At 46.0% G+C, this 20,045-nt stretch overlaps 1 protein-coding gene across 1 annotated transcript in view; it reads right to left on the bottom strand.

Annotated features, from left to right (window-relative positions):
• TBX15 (T-box transcription factor 15) overlaps positions 1 to 20,045 on the bottom strand; it is a 95,354-nt gene that overhangs the window by 14,060 nt on the left and 61,249 nt on the right. The window contains exons 3-7 of the mRNA XM_083593453.1: positions 19,513 to 19,614; positions 16,551 to 16,722; positions 13,987 to 14,154; positions 12,224 to 12,288; positions 2,625 to 2,722 (exon numbers count right to left, since the gene is read on the bottom strand). Coding sequence (XP_083449579.1) covers positions 2,625 to 2,722; positions 12,224 to 12,288; positions 13,987 to 14,154; positions 16,551 to 16,722; positions 19,513 to 19,614 — 605 coding nt within the window. The remainder of the gene's footprint in view (positions 1 to 2,624; positions 2,723 to 12,223; positions 12,289 to 13,986; positions 14,155 to 16,550; positions 16,723 to 19,512; positions 19,615 to 20,045) is intronic.

Genomic DNA, 20,045 nt, shown 5'->3' with positions numbered 1-20,045 from the left:
AGGAATGAATGAAACTTTCCCCAAAACGTGTGTTATATATACATTATTTACCCAATGGGCCCCGTGTGATTGGCTAATTACGGGCTGCTCCTGTAGGCCAATCAGGTTGTGGATTCACTTCATCCAGCAGCCTGATTGGCTGCTCCTGCAAGCCAATCAGGTTGCTGATTCACTTCCACATGGAGCTGGATTGGGTGGCTCCTGCGGACCAATCAGACTGCTGCATTCTGGATCCTATTGTCTAGGATTCAGCTCAGTACATAACAGGGGCAAATCACTAAAATCTGTGGTCCCTGAGGTCTTTGTATGTAGCATTAATGGAACATAATCAGCAACAGAGATGGTTTGTTTTTGGGTTAGGTGTTAAATTCTTGAAAGAGCTTTGGACTGGTGAGAGAGGATTTTCAGCAGCACCCAGAAAATACCTCTGAAAATTGGATAGGTGCAGTGCTTTTTGGGGGGGTGCAGGGGGATGCCTACCCCTAAACATTTTGTGAATCTTTGCACTTTTGTCCATTTACTGTATTTATTTTTCCCGATTTGAACTATAAAATGGAGGTTTTCTTGGGTCAAAATGAAAGTACCCCTAAACATTTTTTTAGGGGGGGAGCACTGGGTAGGTCACACATCTGACAAAACAGAATGATACAGAAGTTTCCTTCTCATAAAGGGTAAAGGTCCTGACCATTAGGTCCAGTCATGACCGACTCTGGGGCTGCGGCGCTCATCTCGCTTTGCTGGCCGAGGGTGCCAGTGTACAGCTTCCGGGTCATGTGATCAGCAGGACTAAGCCGCTTCTGGCGAACCAGAGCAGCGCACACAAACGGCGTTTACCTTCCCACCGGAGCGGTACCTATGCCTTATATTTATTGACAAGGGAAGGCAGCAAAGCAGTACAGCTCCTCCCTGCTTTCTTGGTCACCACCCAGGAGGCAATCCTTGGCTCTGGGGCAGACCCTCCTGGTGATCCCTCAAAAGACCATCCTTGGGCATAGTTGCCTGGGAGAATGCAAACCACAGTGGGGATATTGTGACAAGCACACTGGAAATGTTGCCACTTTTCCCAGGAAAAAATAACAGCGGAGGTTTATTTCAGCCCTGGCCTTTGCTAAAGGCAAGGATCGTCTATCAGGGCTCCATGTTCCTTGGCAGTGACGAGATGGAAAAAGCAGTGCAGGAACAGTAAACTTACAAACGAGGAGCTTCATCTCAACTGGCAGATGAACAAGGGAAGAAATAAGGAAGGCAGAAGAGAGCAAGAAGTCAGCCACGTACAAGGAAACCCAATGCTGAACTGAAAATGCATTGACATTCCCACCATTAAGTTGACCAGACACCTTTCATTGTAAGTTCATTTAATTAGGCATCCTCTTTCTCTATCAGAAAGAAACCGTATATTGATTCAGACCATGGGCTCCTGCAGCCTAGCATTGTCTGTTCCAGGGATAGGGAACCTATGGCCCTCCAGATATTGTCAAGCTAGAACTCCCATGTATGGGGTGCTAGGGGAGGGGTAGTATCTGATGGGGGATATGTCATGCTCCTTCTAGGGTAGCTTGCCCACCTTTGGTCCCTACCTGCACTCAGCTCTCACCTGTGGCTCCTAAAAGCTGTCAGCATTTGACAGGGACCCGGGAAATGGCGTCAACTGGCTGGATAAACCAGGTGAGGGTAGCCAATGGGGCTCAACCCCTCAGCGAGTTAGGGACTTCCCCCTGCATTTGAAGACGGGCTCTGGTGGATTGAGTGGATGAAACCAATAGTGGGCTCAATGGTCAAGAAGGCAGTTTCTGCACATGTTGTAGAGGGAAATGGGGGGCAGATGGGGCTCGTCAACCTGGGAAGGTAGCCCATCGAGAAAAAGGACCCTGAACCTCTGCTACCTTGTGGGATATCTTCAGGAGGAGAAAAGGCTAAGGAGTAAACACAAATCCAGAGTGGAGTCCCCAGGACGGCTAGAAGGCACCTTGTACACCTCCTTCCAGAAACTACTGCGGCCAAGCTGGTGCCAAGCACATTGCTCTGCTTTCCTTTGGACCACATCAGGGAGGCCGAGAGGGAGGTCTTGTCACCTGGGCAGCCCATACACACTGCCCAGGCAGTGGGGAGGCCACTTCAATTTGTCTTCACCCTTTGAGGAGCACTCCATTGTCTCTCAAGACAGATGGACGCCAACAACAAAGTGTTGTTGGGGTCCAACAACATCTGGGGGGATCCAGGTTCCCCCAGCCCTGTCCTACTCCAACTGGCTGCAATTCTCCCAAGTTTTCAGGCAAAGAGGCCTTTCCTAGGCCTTTCGTCTGAAATCTTGCTTAAGTGGGAGGTTCAGCTTGGGATCTTCCAAACTCAAAGCACATGTGCTGCTCTCTCCCATACAGTAGGGGTGTTAGCCCAGATATGAACTACCCATACAGAGGGCTTTGCAATGGCTATAAAGTGCCCCTGTTATGAAACCTCCCCCTGTTTCTGAAACTAGTAGCTGAACTTTTTCTGGTTTATATCTCTGCACGGCTGTCAAGAGTCCCTGGACTATCAGGGATTCAGCTGGATACCATATGCCCATTAGAGCGGCTCTGCAGTTGCTTCATTGCCACCATTCTGGTGCCCATTATAAAATGGCTCACCTTGCTGTTTTTGCATGGTGGTGAAATCTTCAAAGGTGAGCGTGCGCACGGGAGGCCTCCAGAATGCATATGTTTCCATAATGGCCTCCAGGCCAGTTCTGTGAAATGAAAACAGAGGGAGAGAGACAGAGAGAGAGAGAGAAATGTCAGTGAGCCACTTTAATAAATGAGATTATTTCAGCTTTATTGTTCTCTCTGTCAACAGAAACTTTCTGAATTGCTATGTTGTGCACACCTGTGCTTTTTTATTTGATTTTTAATATCACCCATTTTTTTACCAAACAGGTTTTCCCCTTCATATTTTCCTGTTGGCTTCTAAATCATCCACTCCTTTGTGAGAAGCGGCTTCAGTGATTAATTTGGCACTGCCTCTTTGATCAGAACAACTGATCTTTCCAAGCTGTGCCTCAGACTCTGAACTGGGAAAACCTCTGGAAGGGACACGAATAAATAAAAAATTAAACAGCCCATGCAGAAAGTGAGGCAGAAGGTGATGAGCCAGGGGCCGCATTCAAGGCCTGTAGCAGAGCTGGAGTCCAAACTCAGAGTTGGCTTAACAGCCTTCATTATTGTCCGCAAAGCTAAAGGAGGACTGGGGAAAGAAACAGCAAGAGAAGTGAGGAGGAATCAGGGGAGACCAGTTAACCTTCCTCCATTACTCGCTCATCCCTCTTTGGTTTTATTTCCTATCGCTGGCCTACTTTCTTATGGCTCATTAAATTTGAGAACCTGCTCATGTTCCATTTCTGCAGCCCTCAGGTCCCTAGAGACTCTTAAGGGAGCTTGTGTTGCTGCAGCTAAAAAGGTTTCCTGAACATGCATGCCATTGCTCAGTTGACTTTCCAAAGTCACCCCGGAAGTCTGGATGTTTAAAATATATAGCCTGGCAAAACTCTGTATTGTAATAGCAAGTTTGAGAGATGAGAAGTTGCTGTACAGTGTTTATTAGCTGCTAAGCTGCTGAGTGTAAGAACAGAAGATGTTTCCACCTTGCAGTCTCACAACAGCACAGGCTATAGCACCACAAAAACCCCCAAACTTTTCTGGTTCACGTGAAATCCACAGGAGTCACACAAGGCTCAAGTTGACACAACAGTGTGAATTTGCATTGTTAACGCTAACACATTCCAGAAAGAAACTTTAAAAAGAGCTGCTTCACACATTTGAAAACCAGAAATAATGTTTATTAGCAGTGTGGGGGAAATATGGCTTAAGAACCTCCTTCGGATAAGGAGCCTCTTCGCTTTGGATCACTTAAAACAAGCTCCAGTTTGCTTCAGATCCAGGGCAGGGGCTTACTTCAGATTTCCAAACCTTAACTATAGCAAGGGAATAAGCATACAGATATAATGTAGTCCAAGAAAACATTTGGACAATAGCACAAGGTCAGGGAATGTTGGACCGAAACATCTCCTCTGTTGGAGACAGTAATGTTTCTGGAAATTCCAGAAAGTGATTTTCAGTTGTGCTCAGAACCTATCTGTGAGCAATTGGATGTCCACTGTGAAAACAGGATGCTGGACTAGATGGGCCTGATCCAGCAATGCTCCTCATTTTGACAACTCACTTCAGATCCTACCACCAAGGGTACTTTAAAGTTAACCTCAGGTATTCATGTTTAAAAGACGCCTGCTTCTTGGGAGAAAAGCAATAACAAACCTAGACAGCATCTTAAAAAGCAGAGACATCACCTTGCCAACAAAGGTCCATATAGTTAAAGCTATGGTTTTCCTAGTAGTGATGAATGGAAGTGAGAGCTGGACCATAAAGAAGGCTGATCACCAAAGAATGGATGCTTTTGAATTCTGGTGCTGGAGGAGACTCTTGAGAGTCCCATGGACTGCAAGAAGATCAAACCTATCCTGAAGGAAATCAGGCCTGAGTGCTCACTGGAAGGCCAGATCCTGAAGCTGAGGCTCCAAGACTTTGGCCACCTCATGAGAAGAGAAGACTCCCTGGAAAAGACCCTGATGTTGGGAAAGATGGAGGGCACAAGGAGAAGGAACGACAGAGGACGAGATGGTTGGATACTGTTCTCGAAGCTACCAGCATGAGTTTGACCAAACTGCGGGAGGCAGTGGAAGACAGGAGTGCCTGGCGTGCTCTGGTCCAGGGGGTCACGAAGAGTCAGACACGACTAAATGACTAAACAACAACAACAACATCCATGTTTTCATGGACCTCAGTTACTCTCAAGCAGTAGTGGACCTTGTGGTGGGATGGAGCAGGGCAAGGGCACGTTTGGGGCTTAGTAGATGCACCAGCAGAACCAATTGGGTACTTCCACTCATCCCAGACCTCACTGCTGTCCCACCTTGGCAAACTCCAGGGTCACCGGTCTCTGGAAGATGGCTTCATGGCTCTACCCTGCCAAATGGGCTGCTACTGCATGGAGAACGAGTTTCACAAGATGATATCAGACTTTGATGAAATGGTTGCAGATCTGAATTCCTAACCAAGACTGAAGCTCTCATGCATGACCTGGTCCAAGTGGACTGCCTGCCTGCCTGTCAGCTCAGGTTTCCTATTCTCTGCCCTCCCCCCAGTCCTATTGCGGACTAATGTTGTCTGTTCAATCACAAACTCTCATTTTTCTTTCTGTCGTTAATGATGGACTGGAAGGAGAAAGAGGGAAACTGTAGGCTCCATTTCATTTTTAAAAACCTAGCCTCTTTAATAGGTCTTCAGAATTTACTGTCTCTTGTTTGATTTTCTTTTGGGTTTTTAGGTTGTTTTTTTTAGTGCCATTACATTTTATTAATAGGTAATATATTAAATGACCCCATTGTTCCCCCAAAATGGGAAAAGATGTTCCACGTATCTCTTTGTTTCAGTAACTCTTTCCATATGGGCAGTCTCCCCTCACCGCATCTGCTAGCATACAGTGTTTTTGCTGTCTTCTGAGTGTTCATTCCTTGGCATCTGGAATATCTTGCTACATTTTCCACCCCACCTAGCTGATCTGTAAAGCTTTCCCCACCCCCAGCGTACACCGCCAATCTCAGTTGTCAGAAAGCAACTGCATCTCTAAAAGTTTCACTTCTGATTTGAGAACGCCAAACCGTCACTGATGGAAAGTAGCATCTCTCCAAGGCAAAATGGCCATGAGAGCAATCTGCCAAAGATTTGTTACGAAAGTTGGGGAGGATTTGTTTTGTTTTGGCATATGTCGTAGAGCGTTTTCCAAATAAATTTGGGATTTTATATGAAATTAAGAATACACTTTGATAAAACACACATAGACTTTGTCCCTTTCAGCTTAACACTTTCAATACCATTTGAATAATCACAATATCCAGCATTCAGCTTAAGCTATGGGTTGGGTCTCACAGAAGCAAGTCAAGGATAGAGAACTGCTGCATTTTTAAGCACTTATAAAGAAAAGTTAGCTGGTGTAATATTTTTCTGCTTTTACTTGCAAAGTATCCCTAATGAGGGAATGGCAACAGTGAGGTTGAGCAAATTAGGGGAGCTGAGCAGGAGTGGGGTTAGAAGATGAACATTGTTAGGGAAGGGGCTAGAAAAGAGCACCCTAACAACTGTATTTTAAAACCAGATAGATGAATGACAACTCTCTGTAAGGATTCATAGCCTTATTTCTTCTGGTCTTTACATTCATCTCTCTAGAGACATTAAACAAAATGCATCGGAGCAAATGAGTGGTGTAAAAATCCCCAAAACAAAAACAAACTCCATTTCTGTTTCTCAAGACACAGACCAAAAAGGGGGGGGCATTATTTTTATTATCAGTGCTTTTTCTATAAAAAAATGTTTAGGGGTACTCTCATTTCCCTACTCATATTGAAATACCGCCCCTCAATGAGGCCAAACTTAGATTCACAAAATGTTTAGGGGTATGCGTACCCCTGCGTCCCCCCAGAAAAAAAGCACAGATGGTGATGATGATGATTAGGGTATGAAATATTCAAGGCACATTGAATGCATTTTGTAGAATTATTGCCTTACTTAGCTTGTGCCATGTTGATTACTCAACAACTGTAACCTGTAGTTCACACTGGCTACCTAGTGCCTCATTATTTTGTAACTACTCATTTAACGAGAACCTGGCTTCAGATTTCTCCCCTAGCATATTAAATCCAGCCAAGCTGTGGCATTATCTATACTGGGGATATCTGGTAGAGATAATACCACAGCTTGCCTGGATTTAATATGCTAGAAGAGAAATCTGAACCTCCGGTTCTCTCTTGTTCGCTCTCCCTCCATCTCTCCCTCCCTCCAGGTCAAGCACCCCAGCGAACCACTACACCACACTAGGTTAAGTTTGTTTTGTGGAGTAGTACATTTCGGTTGGTGTTCCCAAGCCACCAATTAATTCAGCCAGGTTTTATAGGGTTGTGCAGGGTTATACCCAGAAAAAAAGGGGGAGGGTTGAGGGTTGGTAGCATTTATGAGCAAATAAAAACCATGGCTTTAATCCGGTGCGCAGTTAAGCGTGCTTAAGCCCGTTGACACCAATGGGAACCGGAATGCCTAACTCGGTGTTGGAGCCTGCCCCATAGGTTTACAAATGGACAGCAAACTATGCTTTTAATGGCAACGTTACACCGTGTGAATGCTGCAGTAGCTAATAAAAAGAAACAAAAGCTGGAGACTGAGGGGCAGAGAAGGCCTCAATTATCCCAGGATATAGTGTGGGGGAGAGACACAGTTTCTAAAAGGAAAGGCTTGATGAAATAGGATACTAATATTGTAATCCTTTTTGATTGTTTGCTACTCGTTTTTCAGCCCTGGGGGGAGTTTTGAACAAAGGAAAGTTTGTAATGGAAGGCAAAAGTCATGGGTGCACCCCCAGAGTGGGGAAGGATAGCTGTTGATCCCCCTCAGATGAGACGCAATCCCCAGATTCCGAGCTTGCTTGCTTCAAATAAAATAATAATAATAATAATAATAATAATAATAATAATAATAATAATAGTTTTTGCCCTTGTAATTATGGATATTTATTGCCACTTTTCCTTTGTGGAGAGCACCCATGGCTCTCCAAAACCCCATTTTACCCTCACGATAACAACCCCCATGAGGTAACTTAGCTGACCAAACACTAGAGATTTTAATAGCCAGCATTTTGGTTGTTGAAAAATTGCTTTAGCGTTTGATCAGTTGAAACATTAGTAATAATAATAATAAATTATTATTTATACCCCACCCATCTGGCTGGGTTTCCCCAGCCACTCTGGGCAGCTTTCAACAGAACATTAAAATACAATAATCTATTAAACATTAAAAGCTTCCCTAAACAGGGCTGCCTTCAGATGTCTTCTAGAACTCAGGTAGTTGTTTATCTCCTTGACATCTGGTGGGAGGGCGTTCCACAGGGCGGGGGCCACCACCGAGAAGGCCCTCTGCCTTGTTCCCTGTAACCTCACTTCTCACAGAGACGGAACCACCAGAAGGCCCTCGGTGCTGGACCTCACTGGGCAGAACGATGGGGGTGGAGATGCTCCTTCAGGTATACTGGGCTGAGGACGTTTAGGGCTTTAAAGGTCAGCACCAACACTTTGAATTGTGCTTAGAAACATACCGGGAGCCAATGTAGGTCTTTCAGGACTGGTGTTACCGGTATATGTAAACATCCTGCATTTATGTTACTGTGTTTTATTTACTTTTAATTAATCCAAAGCTTTGCTATGCTTTTGCAAATCAAGGGTTGAAAACTGGGAACCACAAGCAGTGAGAAGGTAGAGAGGGTGACTGCACATCCCTTTCTGCTGTCCACACGACAATATTTCTGATCACTTTTTTGATAATGTTTACTGGCGTTCTAGGGACGCGGGTGGCGCTGTGGGTTAAACCACAGAGCCTAGGACTTGCCAATCAGAAGGTCGGCGGTTCAAATCCCCACGATGGGGTGAGCTCCCGTTACTCAGTCCCTGCTCCTGCCAACCTAGCAGTTTAAAAGCACATCAAAGTGCAAGTAGATAAAGAGGTACCGCTCCAGTGGGAAGGTAAACGGCGTTTCCATGCGCTGCTCTGGTTCACCAGAAGCAGCTTAGTCATGCTGGCCACATGACCCGGAAGCTGTACACCAGCTCCCTCGGCCAGTAAAGCGAGATGAGTGCCGCAATCCCAGAGTCGGCCACGACTGGACCTAATGGTCAGGGGTCCCTTTACCTATACTGGCATTCTGTTTATGTATCTTTCATGTTACTTGTAAACTGCCTTGTGTATCCAGAAAGGAAGGACATATATAATTACAATGAGGGAGAGTGTGTGTGTACATGCATGTACACACATACATACTAGGGTTGCCATATTTTGAAGAGCAAAAAGGAGGACACATTTGCCGACTTCTGCTTTTGACTATGGATCACTATGACGACTCTCATTTTACATACCCTGATACACACACTGTATGGCGATGGTGAGAAACATATAATAGTAGTAAAAAAAAAAAAATCTGGGTGAATTGAGAATAATCACAGAGCCCCCTGCTGGTTCTGTACAAAGCTAACTATGACGCTGAAAATTGTGGCGAAAGAAAGAAGACAAGAGTAATTCAAAGTACACAGCGGGGTTATCTACGCTTGAAATGTATATCAATTTTATAGCAATTAAGCTGTCATGGCTCTCCCACTGCCTCCCAAAATCCTGGGAACTGTAGTATGTCCTCAATTTGAGAGCCATGTTCTTGGCTGATTTGATTGACATCCTATGCTCTTTTAAAATGGGGTGGTGGTGGAAGGGGAGTAATGGGTTGTTGTTTTTAGTTTAATTATATATTTTGTGGTTTTATATTTTGATTTTGTTCTGTGAACGGCCCTGAGACCTCTGGGTATAGGGCGGTATTTGTATTCAATAAATCATAATAATAATAATGGTCCCCCGCTACAGTCCCCCGATTCTACAGGTGAGGGAATGGCTGTTGAGCAAAATTAATGTGTATGTAATGCAATAGAAAACCTCTTCAGGACAGCTTTATTCTGCCTTTCCCTTTAGCCCCTCCACCCAATTTCTCCGCAGAAGGCCTCTGAGAATTACAGCATCTCGTTGGCTGAACCCTGCAACAAAATCTTGGCAGGATCTTCGTTAACGCTCACAACTATTTGTGTGGCTTCCCTGCAATAAGCCCCCCAGGGGCAGAAACCTTAAAGATTTCAGTTCTGTTTGACATCAGCAGAAAGCTGCGCTGAGCTCTCCGCAGCCGCAGCCGTGTAGCAATTTCCTGCCCTATACCTAATGTTAATGAGCCACAAGTTTCTGTGATTCCCAGAGGTTTTTTTGGGAGGGGGGGAGTCCAACCGCACCAGGCCAAAACCTTGAGGATGTCTCATTCAGATGCTGGACTTTGGCCCCCCAGCCACATGTTCATGGACCACTCTCATCACTGGCAAGCACCTTCAGACCTGCTGAATGCAGTTAATTTATTTACACAAACTTCCCTGGCCCTTCCCAATTTTCCCCAAACAAGGCTCTTGAATCTATCAGTCCCCCCTGAGACCCATGTTTCATCAGGGAAGGGACAAATCCCTCCAGCCCATCCTAGAAATTATTTTCAGAAATGACTAATTTCCCAGATGCGTGGGAAGTTCATCCAAACTCCAGACTGAGTTCAGATTGGACTCCTAGGCCTAATAGTGATTATATCATCATCATACACCAGAACTGTGGGATGTAAACCACTGGGAGCAGTCAAATACAACATTCCTTGTTTTGCTAGAGTGGACATGCAAGGGAATGTTTGGTCCAGCCAGTCAAAACTTCCTGTTCCTCCTGTCCTGGAGCATCCTTTCTTGCACGTGACTAGTGGGTGGGCGTGACCTTTCCAGACCTGGTAAAAGGACAAGTCATGCTGCCACCTTCCTTTCTCCAATCTTCTTTTTTGTTCTGTGAACATCCTGATTCATCTGCCAGCCAAGCAGTCCCCCAGGTTATCTCTTTTTACAGGTTTGTAACTTTAAGCCTAAAGGCTGCCTTCGGGGATCACACTGTGCTCTGCCTGATCGTGAGTAAACTTACTTTTTGTTGCTTATGAATAAGACTGTGGTGTCTTTATTATTTTAGGAGGGATTTGAGGGGTCTTACCAGGAAAATATTAGAACACATTTCAGTTTGGACAAGCCAGATTGAATTGCGTATTGTCTTAAGAAACTCACACGAGTTTGCAACTAGTTTTCTGCCGTGTAAAGGGGAATGGACTCTGCTGAGTAAAGAGTTTGGATTTGATATCCCGCTTTATCACTACCCGAAGGAGTCTCAAAGCGGCTAACATTCTCCTTTCCCTTCCTCCCCCACAACAAACGCTCTGTGAGGTGAGCGAGGCTGAGAGACTTCAGAGAAGTGTGACTGGCCCAAGGTCACCCAGCAGCTGCAGGTGGAGGAGCGGAGACACGAACCCGGTTCCCCAGATTACGAGTCTACCACTCTTAACCACTACACCACACTGGCTCTCAAGGAGAAAGGAAGTAAAGGAACTTGCTAGTGCAAGTTAGGAAGGATATTGATAAACAATATATCCTCTCTTGCCACCCTGAACATTCCCACAAGAACCAACTGATGTAGCCTTCCTTGGCCTTCAGACTATGACTTTCCTTGATGTCACCTCTCATATTCTGTTGCGCTACTTGCTAGAAGGCAGCAAGGAGAGCTGCATCCATGGCAATGTGGGTTTCACTGTGTATCAAGTCCTGGAGGCCTCTTATGGGCCTGGAGCCTGGAGGGTCTGGTCCAGAATTGATCCCTGGGAGACGATGCCTAAAATCCCAGAGTTGGACCTTCCCCCACAACACACACGCTTCAAGCTGTTCCACCATCTGCAATGTTCACTGGATCAGAAATCCAAAAGAACTACCAAACCACCCAGACTTGCCCAAATAAGAGAGGAAACCTGGCACCCTCCAGATGTTTGGGTCTGCAGTTCACATCAGTCCCAGTCAGCAGGGCCTATGGGAGTTGTAGTCCAAAAAATCTGAAGTTAGGGAAGGGCATCCTCTGGTCTTGATAGCAGAAAGACCACACGCACTTATGAGCCTACAAGATTCTAAGCAGCGAGGCTGCAGTCATTCTGCTCCCACTAGTGGGGTGGATGCCATAGCATGGTGAAGAGGAAAGCAATCACTGGGCTAGGAAATCAGTGCCTGTTTCAAAAAGCCTTGTGAAGAACTGGAACTATCAAGCTTGGGCAACCTGATCAGAATCACCCACTGAAACCAGGGCAATTAAAGCAGCACGACAGCCTATATCTGTTCTGATCGCTGCCCTCCCCAAAGCATATAACCTGGTCCAGTGATTCATGCACATAGCATTGGCTATGAACAAGGATCTGAGAGGAGAATCGCGCAGCAGATTTATTTATTTCATAACATTCATATATTGCTTGATTGTAAAAGAGCAGAGCAAAGCAGATGGTAAGTGTCATTAGATTTGATATCAGTCACGTCTTGGGGAGGAGCGAATGTGACTGGTACAAATAAAACTGACCACAGCCATGTTTGAAGATGCAAGTGAATCCATCTGCTGCCCCAGATGCTGATTCCAGGGTCTTTTAACTACATAAGGCACCACATTGTGCCTGGGGGACCTGTTCTAGCACCCTTACCAGAGAAGGATGATACAATAAAGGAAATCAGGGACTCTCTTACCTGTTTCTTCCAGAATCCCTGAACCCTTTTGCAAATGGATTCCGGTCAATTTTTAATCGTGTAATCTGTAACAGAATGTAAATTAACTTAGATTCTATGGAGAATATTTCATTCCTTAAACAGTTTGCAGTTGAGTTAGGGGCATGCACAATGAATGAGTGCTTCCATAAATGGTAAATTAACAGTTCTATGTCACTGTAAATTCTGGGTTTCATTCAATTGCATTTTATTCAGAATTAAATTACACACACACCTTGTATTGTATATTGTGTGTGGTGTGTGCCTGTATTTGTTTCTTCAACTTGTAAATCAGCTATCCCTGATCAATACCCCTTGCTCTTCCTAAAATCCCATGTCGCTTATTCTATGAGACCTTTAGGCATCCCTGCCACCTTCCTCTACAGCACTGTTTCCCAAACTTGGGTCTCCAGCTGTTTTTTTGGACTACAACTCCCATCATCCCTAGCTGGCAGGACCAGTGGTCAGGGATGATGGGAACTATAGTGCAAAAACAGCTGGAAGCGCACGTTTGGGAAACACTGATCTATAGCTAAAATGAAGACTGCATTTGCTCACACCTAACCATATTTATCCTTCCCTCCGCTCCTTTTATCATTTCTCCTTGAGTTGAAATGCTGTGTCGGCTTTTAGGAGGTTATGTTGCTATAAAAATAGCAAATCTCAGAAAAGCATTCTATCTTCAAAGCTGCAATTGGTGTTTCTAGATTTCCATCTCTCTCATATCTTGGTATTTGTTTTTCCAACTACAGTGAGCTCAAGAAAGCAGCAAAGCACACTCAGTCCTTCGCACGTCAGCTGTTTCTGGGAGAATGGCAAAGTTCACAGACGGCAATTCCTACTTTAGCCTGTCCTGTTCAGGAATTTGCTGAACAATGCCCGATGGCGTTAAAACTGGAACCAACATACATTACTTTGTAGGATCTATAGTACAGGGCAAAGAGTTTTGATCTTGTCAGGGGACCAAGTAAAGAAAACAGATTGTGCTTTCATATGCTTTAAGCTACATACTATGTAATGACACTGTGCATCTTACATTGCAGCTGGTTGACCTCACAAGAGAGAGATTTCATGAAGGATTTGGAAAAGAAAACAGATACCCATTATGAGGAAAGCCTGGTCTCAGCCCTTGAACACTTCTCCGTGTTTTCCTGAGTTCCTAACGCGGACAATTTTTTAATAGCTGTGTAAGTAGCTTAAAGTCATAAAGTCGCAGAAAGGGTTTCTTTGTCTTCTGCAAAATTCAACGTGTATCTACGATTTTGAGATTTGAAATATACATATGTAGTCGAAACGCTGTTGGGCTATCTTGACATTAATGTTAGGTTGGTTCCTACTGGAATTCTTCCAAAGACTTAATATTTCCATATCAACAGCCTGTAAACTCAACTGTCCATGTTGCAAATCTCCTTCTGTTCCTGATTTATGACAAATTCTGTTCCTCTGTGGAATTTGTGTGTGGGGGTTTTTTTCCACAAGTTGGGTTACACCACCTGTCTTTTTCTTTCAAAGCTAACTTATGCTGTCGTTTTCGCTTGCTCTGCTGACTTATTGCTGAGACCACCACTCTGCTCATGCATTGTAACAGTACTTGGCTTGTTGTGACATTTTTGCTGATAGATTTGTTTATAAATGTATTAATTAGTGGGCCATAGTTTGGCACAGACAGCATAGCTTTCATTTAAGAGCAGATCGAAACCTGGCGGTGGTTAGTAGATGGGCTGCTAGAGCATCTTTTTCATTACCTGCTGGTTTTGATAAGCAGTGACGGTGGTAAAGACAGTCTCTGGGAAGTTGAAGGTTTTCACCCCATCACCTGTGGGAACTGGCTTGGTGGGAGACAGGTCACTGCTGAAGTCTTTGCGGATAACATGGACGCGGGGCTGATACTTGTGCATTGAGTGCAGGATTATCTTTGGGAAAACAGAGGAAAGGCAAGGGAGATTTACTTGAAATGCACCATTGCATGTCGAGACCCTGCAGCCACCCCCTCATTGGAAATAACTCACACAAGGACACTGATATTAGGTTTATGTTATCAGGCAAATTTTGGCCACAACTTTATTGAAATTACAGAATGTGAGCAGTATTGGCTTAGGCATTGATTGGACCTGACTATATCTGACTCCTGCCCATTGTGCAGGAAGTCCAGTAAGGGTAAGCCACTGGTAGGAGGAGCCCTGTCGAACTCAAGCTCCCCCTGGTGTTCCCATCGGGGTCGTGTCAAGGCCTTAACACCCCAGCCGGGCTTCAGACTAGATCAACACCCCCGGGTTCCTTTAACGGAATACCCTTAAGCATGGAGGGGCAGGTGATGGCCACACCTTCCCTCCCCCCCACAAGGTCAAACAATGCCTAACCGCAACCCTAACAAAGTTGTGATGATTGCTACGAGGTAGGCGAAAACCAAGTGGCCAGTGCCAATTTGCCAAGTGGAAAAATTCCTACCAGGCCCCTCGGACAACTAAGGCGACCAACCGAAGTCCAAAGCAAGGCCATTGCCTAACCTGCAAATTAGGGAGGGAGGGCGGGTGATTGAGGAAGCGAGCCAAAGAGGAAGTCTTCTGGCTCGCTCCTCCATTTAAACGGCCCCGGCCACACACACCCGGCCAGCGAATTGGCTGGCCGGGCTCTGACGTGGCCGGGATCCCCCAGGCAATGGGGGACAAAGTCCGCTGCCCCCAGTGGGGAGTGGGTGGCCACACGGTCCACCGCAACTCCTCCCCACTGGGAAGTGGAGCGGATTTCTAAAAATTTCAGAGCTGATATTTGGGGATGGGTACCGAACAAATGACTCCCAAACTAGTAGCCTGATGAGGATAGAATTATATAATAATAATAATAATAATAATAATAATAATAATAATAATAATAATACCCCCACCCATCTGGCTGGGTTGCCCCAACCACTCTGGGCAGCTTCCAACACATATAAAAACATAGTAAAATATCAAACATTTAAAACTTCCTGATACAGGACTGCCGCCTTCAGAGGTCTTCTAAACATCAGATAGTTGTTTATTTCCTTGACATCTGGTGGGAGGGTGTTCCACAGGGTGGGCACCACTACCGAGAAGGCCCTCTGCCTTCTTGCAGTGAGAGAACCTCCAGAAGGCCCTCAGAGGTGGACCTCAGCATCCGGGCTGAATGATGGGGGTGGATACACTTTAAAGGTCAGCACCAACACTTGGAATTGTGCTCAGAAACATCCTGAGAGGCTGCGTAGATCTTTTAGAACCGGTGTTTTATGTTCCCTGCAGTCACTCCCAGTCCCCAGTAGAGCTACAGTGGTACCTCTGGATGCGAACAGGATCCATTCCGGAGCCCCGTTCGCATCCTGAAGTGAACGTAACACGCGACTGCACGTCTGCGCATGCACGGGTCGCGTTTCACCGCTTCCGCGCATGCACGTGACGTCATTTTGAGCGTCTGCGCATGCGCGAGCGGCAAAACGCGGAAGTAACGCATTCCATTTCTTCCAGGTTGCCGTGGAGCGCAACCCGAAAATGCTTAACCTGACACGTATTCATCCCGAGGTATGACTGTAGTCTCTAAACCTTCTTACCGTTGGTTGCCAGTGTCCAGGGTAGGACAGCATGCACACACTGGGCAGGGGGACACCAGCCCAGTCCTCACTGCCAGAATGACCCCACCCCCACTGGAGCAAAACAGGGCTTCCCTGAGCCACCTTCTCACCCATGCCGGCGGGAGTCCAATTGGCTGACACGACCCTTGGTGGCTGGATAGGAGCACTGGGCTAGGCCTGCATGCCCCCCCCACACACACACTGTGCTCCTGACTTCCTATGGCCCTGCAGGAAGAGCAGAAGCTGAACCTTGAAGGCAGTGGCGGAGCAAGATGATCGGGCACCTGGGGCGGCGCATATACCCTGCGCCCATGGGCGGGGCCAACTGCCCGCAGGGCGGCGCAGGACGCTCCACAGGGCTTCCAAGGATTCTGCCTGCCCCCTCCCACTCAGCTGCCCTACAACTGAGGGGGAGGCAGTGGGGGGAACCGTTTGGGGCAGCGCAGAGCCTGCGGGCCCCCAAGTCACTGCGTCACTCCCAGGAGAGACACATGGCTCGGACACGCTGCAGGCCCCGCGGTGAGTGCCACCCGGCATTTTGTCACCTCAGTGGTGACACCCGGGTCGGCCCGCCCCCACCACACACCCCTTCTTCTGCCCCTGCTTGGAGGAAGGGCTTTGAGCTAAGGAATACATCCCTGTAGTGTGTGGTGCCCAGAGCTGAAAGGGGCAGGTCTGGAGCAAAAGGCTGGTGAAAAGGGAATGTGCTTCTTAATAACTTACATGGCCTTGGTCGTCTAGCTCGTTGTTGGTCAGTTTGAGTTTATCAAAACTGACAACCTGCCGCATCCAGGTGTCCCCAGATGCCAGCGAGTCGGGGTGAATATAAACCCTTGGAGGCACAGGGGAGTCCGCGTTGCCCGCTACCATCCACTTGGAGCTGTGATACACATACCTGCGAGAGACAAGGATGTGAGAAAGGAGGCTTTATTATTCAAAGTGCAGACACAGACAACACCTGTAGTCCCCCTCCTGTTAAGAGCTTTCCTTCTGCACTCACCCAACAGCGTTCAGGCTCAGATTATATGCACAGGAAGGAAACCGCGTGCTTCATCTTTAATGGAAACCAGCTGATACCTGGAACCAGTTCCTCCCTTTTGCATCTCTATTAATCCTCTTTTCCAATTACTGTCCCTAGAAAACTTTGCACATGGGACAGACTAATTGGTTAACCCTACTAATCCACAGATGAAAGCCTTTAGAGATATAATAGGAATATTTCATTACTTGCAGATGACTCTTCTAACACACTCTGCACCTGCAAATGCCATTTGCTTCTCAGTTTACACAGTGGAGGTCCCATGATTTCATCTCTAAAAATCCTTAGTTCAGACTTCATTTCGGTGTGCTGCAACACTGGCCATGAACATTTTAGTGTCCACCCTGTTATCTTGATCGTAATCTGCTTCAACTGTTTTTAATATCGTATGTTTAAATTGTTCTAACCCACCCTGAGATCTCAGGGTGAAGGGCGAGTAAAAATATATATAACTGATGAAGAGGATAGCAAGCTGAAAGTTTTCTATTCAGTGAAAGTTATTAACATCAGAATCCGCACCCAAAATCTGCTGGGATGAGAGAGTTTGAAATTGGCAGGTCTTGGGCTTTCCCAGCTGAGCCAAAGCTCAGCCAAGCTTACACCAGAGTGAGACCCTCACTCCAGCTGTGCCAGAGATACACTGGTCTAAATATACAACTTGGCTCAATGACGACTCAGCCAATGGAACTTAAGTCAGCATAACTTATTCTGCTGTAACTCCCCAAATAGGGGGCGTGGCTGGGATGGGACCAGGAGAAAGTTACACCTATTCCAAACCCATACTCTGATCAGAGTATGAAATCAAATCAAATCAAAATCTTTGCCAGCATAAGGTAAAAGCACCTACATACATACGTAAAGGTAAAGGGACCGCTGACCATTAGGTCCAGTCGTGACCGACTCTGGGGTAGCTGCGCTCATCTCGCTTTATTGGCCGAGGGAGCCAGTGTACAGCTTCCGGGTCATGTGGCCAGCATGACTAAGCCACCTCTGACGAACCAGAGCAGCGCACGGAAACGCCGTTTACCTTCCCGTCGGAGCGGTACCTATTTATCTACTTGCACTTCGTGCTTTTGAACTGCTAGGTTGGCAGGAGCAGGGACCGAGCAATGGGAGCTCACCCCGTCGCAGGGATTTGAACCGCCAACCTTCTGATCGGCAAGTTCTAGTCTCTGTGGTTTAACCCACAGCACAGCACCACCTGAGAGCATGCTACACATACCCATTCTCTCAATTATGATAGTCCAGAATAAAATCAAAGCATGTAAGGTACATAAGTGAAGGTGGCACACACCTTCCTCCAATATATGTCAATCATAGCAGCACAATATCTGGCGACGGGGTCTGTTATATCAGGGTTTACATCTTGGAGCAGTAAAGAGATAGAGAACTGCTCTGTGTATCCTGGGAATTTGTGTATTATTGGCAGAATGAAGCTGGCACGTATATTTGTATAATACTGGCGGGTGGGGGGGGGGACATATTCAATTGTTTCTGTTTGCTCAGAGCCACAGGGGAGGAGAATGAATTAGGAGTTACTTGCAGCAAGGTAAGCAGTGCTATTTTCTTTAAAAAAATGTTTAGAGGTACTCTCATTTTCCTACTCATATTGAAATACTGCCCCTCAATGAGGCCAAACTTAGATTCACAAAATGTTTAGGGGTATGCGTACCCCTGTGTCCCCCCAGAAAAAAAAGCACTGAAGTGTCAGGGAATGTGCAGAGGAGGAATGGTGGAGGAGGAAAAGGAAGACAGTATAGATTTATAACGGGGGTTTGAAGAAGGTTGCAGCTCAGAGGCAGATGAGGGGGAAAGTTGGGAAGTCATGTGAGAGCCAGAGGAATACCTGGGTGACACGTTGTCATTAGATAGCATCCCAGACCCTCCACCTCCCAGAATCTGGTGAGTCTTAAAAGTAGGAGATCAAAGAGCTCAAAGACAGAGGACAATTAGTGGCACCCGTAGAGGAGGTGATGAGGAAGTGGGAGAGACGGGGTGTGGAGATTCACTCAGGACAACGCCATTATCCAAGAGGCTGGGTTCTATAGCCTCTCTCTGTAAAGATTTAAATAAAAAAGGACTGTAAGAAACTTTCCCTTGTCTTTATACTTTCCCAGGCAACCAGCCGGGAGCTGCTGACAGCATCCTGACAGTAAGTTAAGACAATCTAAGGTCTGCCAGTTCCCTATAGTTAGAATTGTGTGTGTCAGGTCTACATTACTGGACCTAATGCTCCCATGGGCCCAAATTTATATGGCTGCAAATCTATCTATCTATTATTATTATTATTATTATTATTATTATTATTATTATTTATTGCTTTTTCTGGGGGGACGCAGGGGTACACATACCCCTAAACATTTTTAAAGAAAAAAAGCACTGGTGGTGGTGGTGAGTTTATATACGTGTGAGAGAGAGAGAGAGAGAGAGAGAGAGAGAGAGAGAGAGAGCGCGTGTGTGTGTGCACTATTTTTTAACCAGGTGTGTTATGGCACACTCCAATACACATCCAAGCATTTCTCTTCTTTTTTAAAAAGCAATTCTGACCCTTTTGGGTCTGGCGCTGAGCTTCCTCTCTCTCTCTCAGGCTCTCTGATTCTCAATGGAGCACTTAGTTAATTGTTCCCATTCTTTAGCAGCTCTTACCTGTACCTCTTGTTATCCACAGGCACAATGTCCATGGCGATGTAATACTGCTGATGGGGGTCCAGTCCGGTAATCTTCACTCTCATTGCAGGAAACATTCTCCTAGAAATAAGAAGGTTGAAAAGGAAGGAGGAAAGTGGTCAACGGAGTAATCCTAAGAGAGCCTAAGAGAGCTGCTCTGTTGAGACAGAACTGTTCAGGGACCTACAGATTATGGCTGGGCTTGGTGACAAAGTATTAGTTTCTATCAGCAACCTGTGAAGTTCATTCCCCACTATAAAGTGCCTCTTAATTCACACATTTGCTCCATGTGCATTGTCTTTTTTGTGTGCCCATACTTTGTTGCTGAGAGTTCCGCCTACAGAAAGTGGCAGAAAATCCTCAGAACTGAGACTCTTGACAGTGCTAGGTAAGAAGAGCACTCTACACTTAAGGAGGAGGTCCTTAGAGCAAATGTCAGGGAAAATGGAAAAAAAATCCATTTAAAACTGAATCTATCAAATTCCAAAATACCATGAGACTCTTAATCTCAG

The sequence above is a fragment of the Podarcis filfolensis genome (genome assembly GCF_964270895.1).
Source record: "Podarcis filfolensis genome assembly, chromosome: 17".
Taxonomy (NCBI): domain Eukaryota; kingdom Metazoa; phylum Chordata; class Lepidosauria; order Squamata; family Lacertidae; genus Podarcis; species Podarcis filfolensis.
This window is presented reverse-complemented; position numbering and strand designations above follow the sequence as displayed.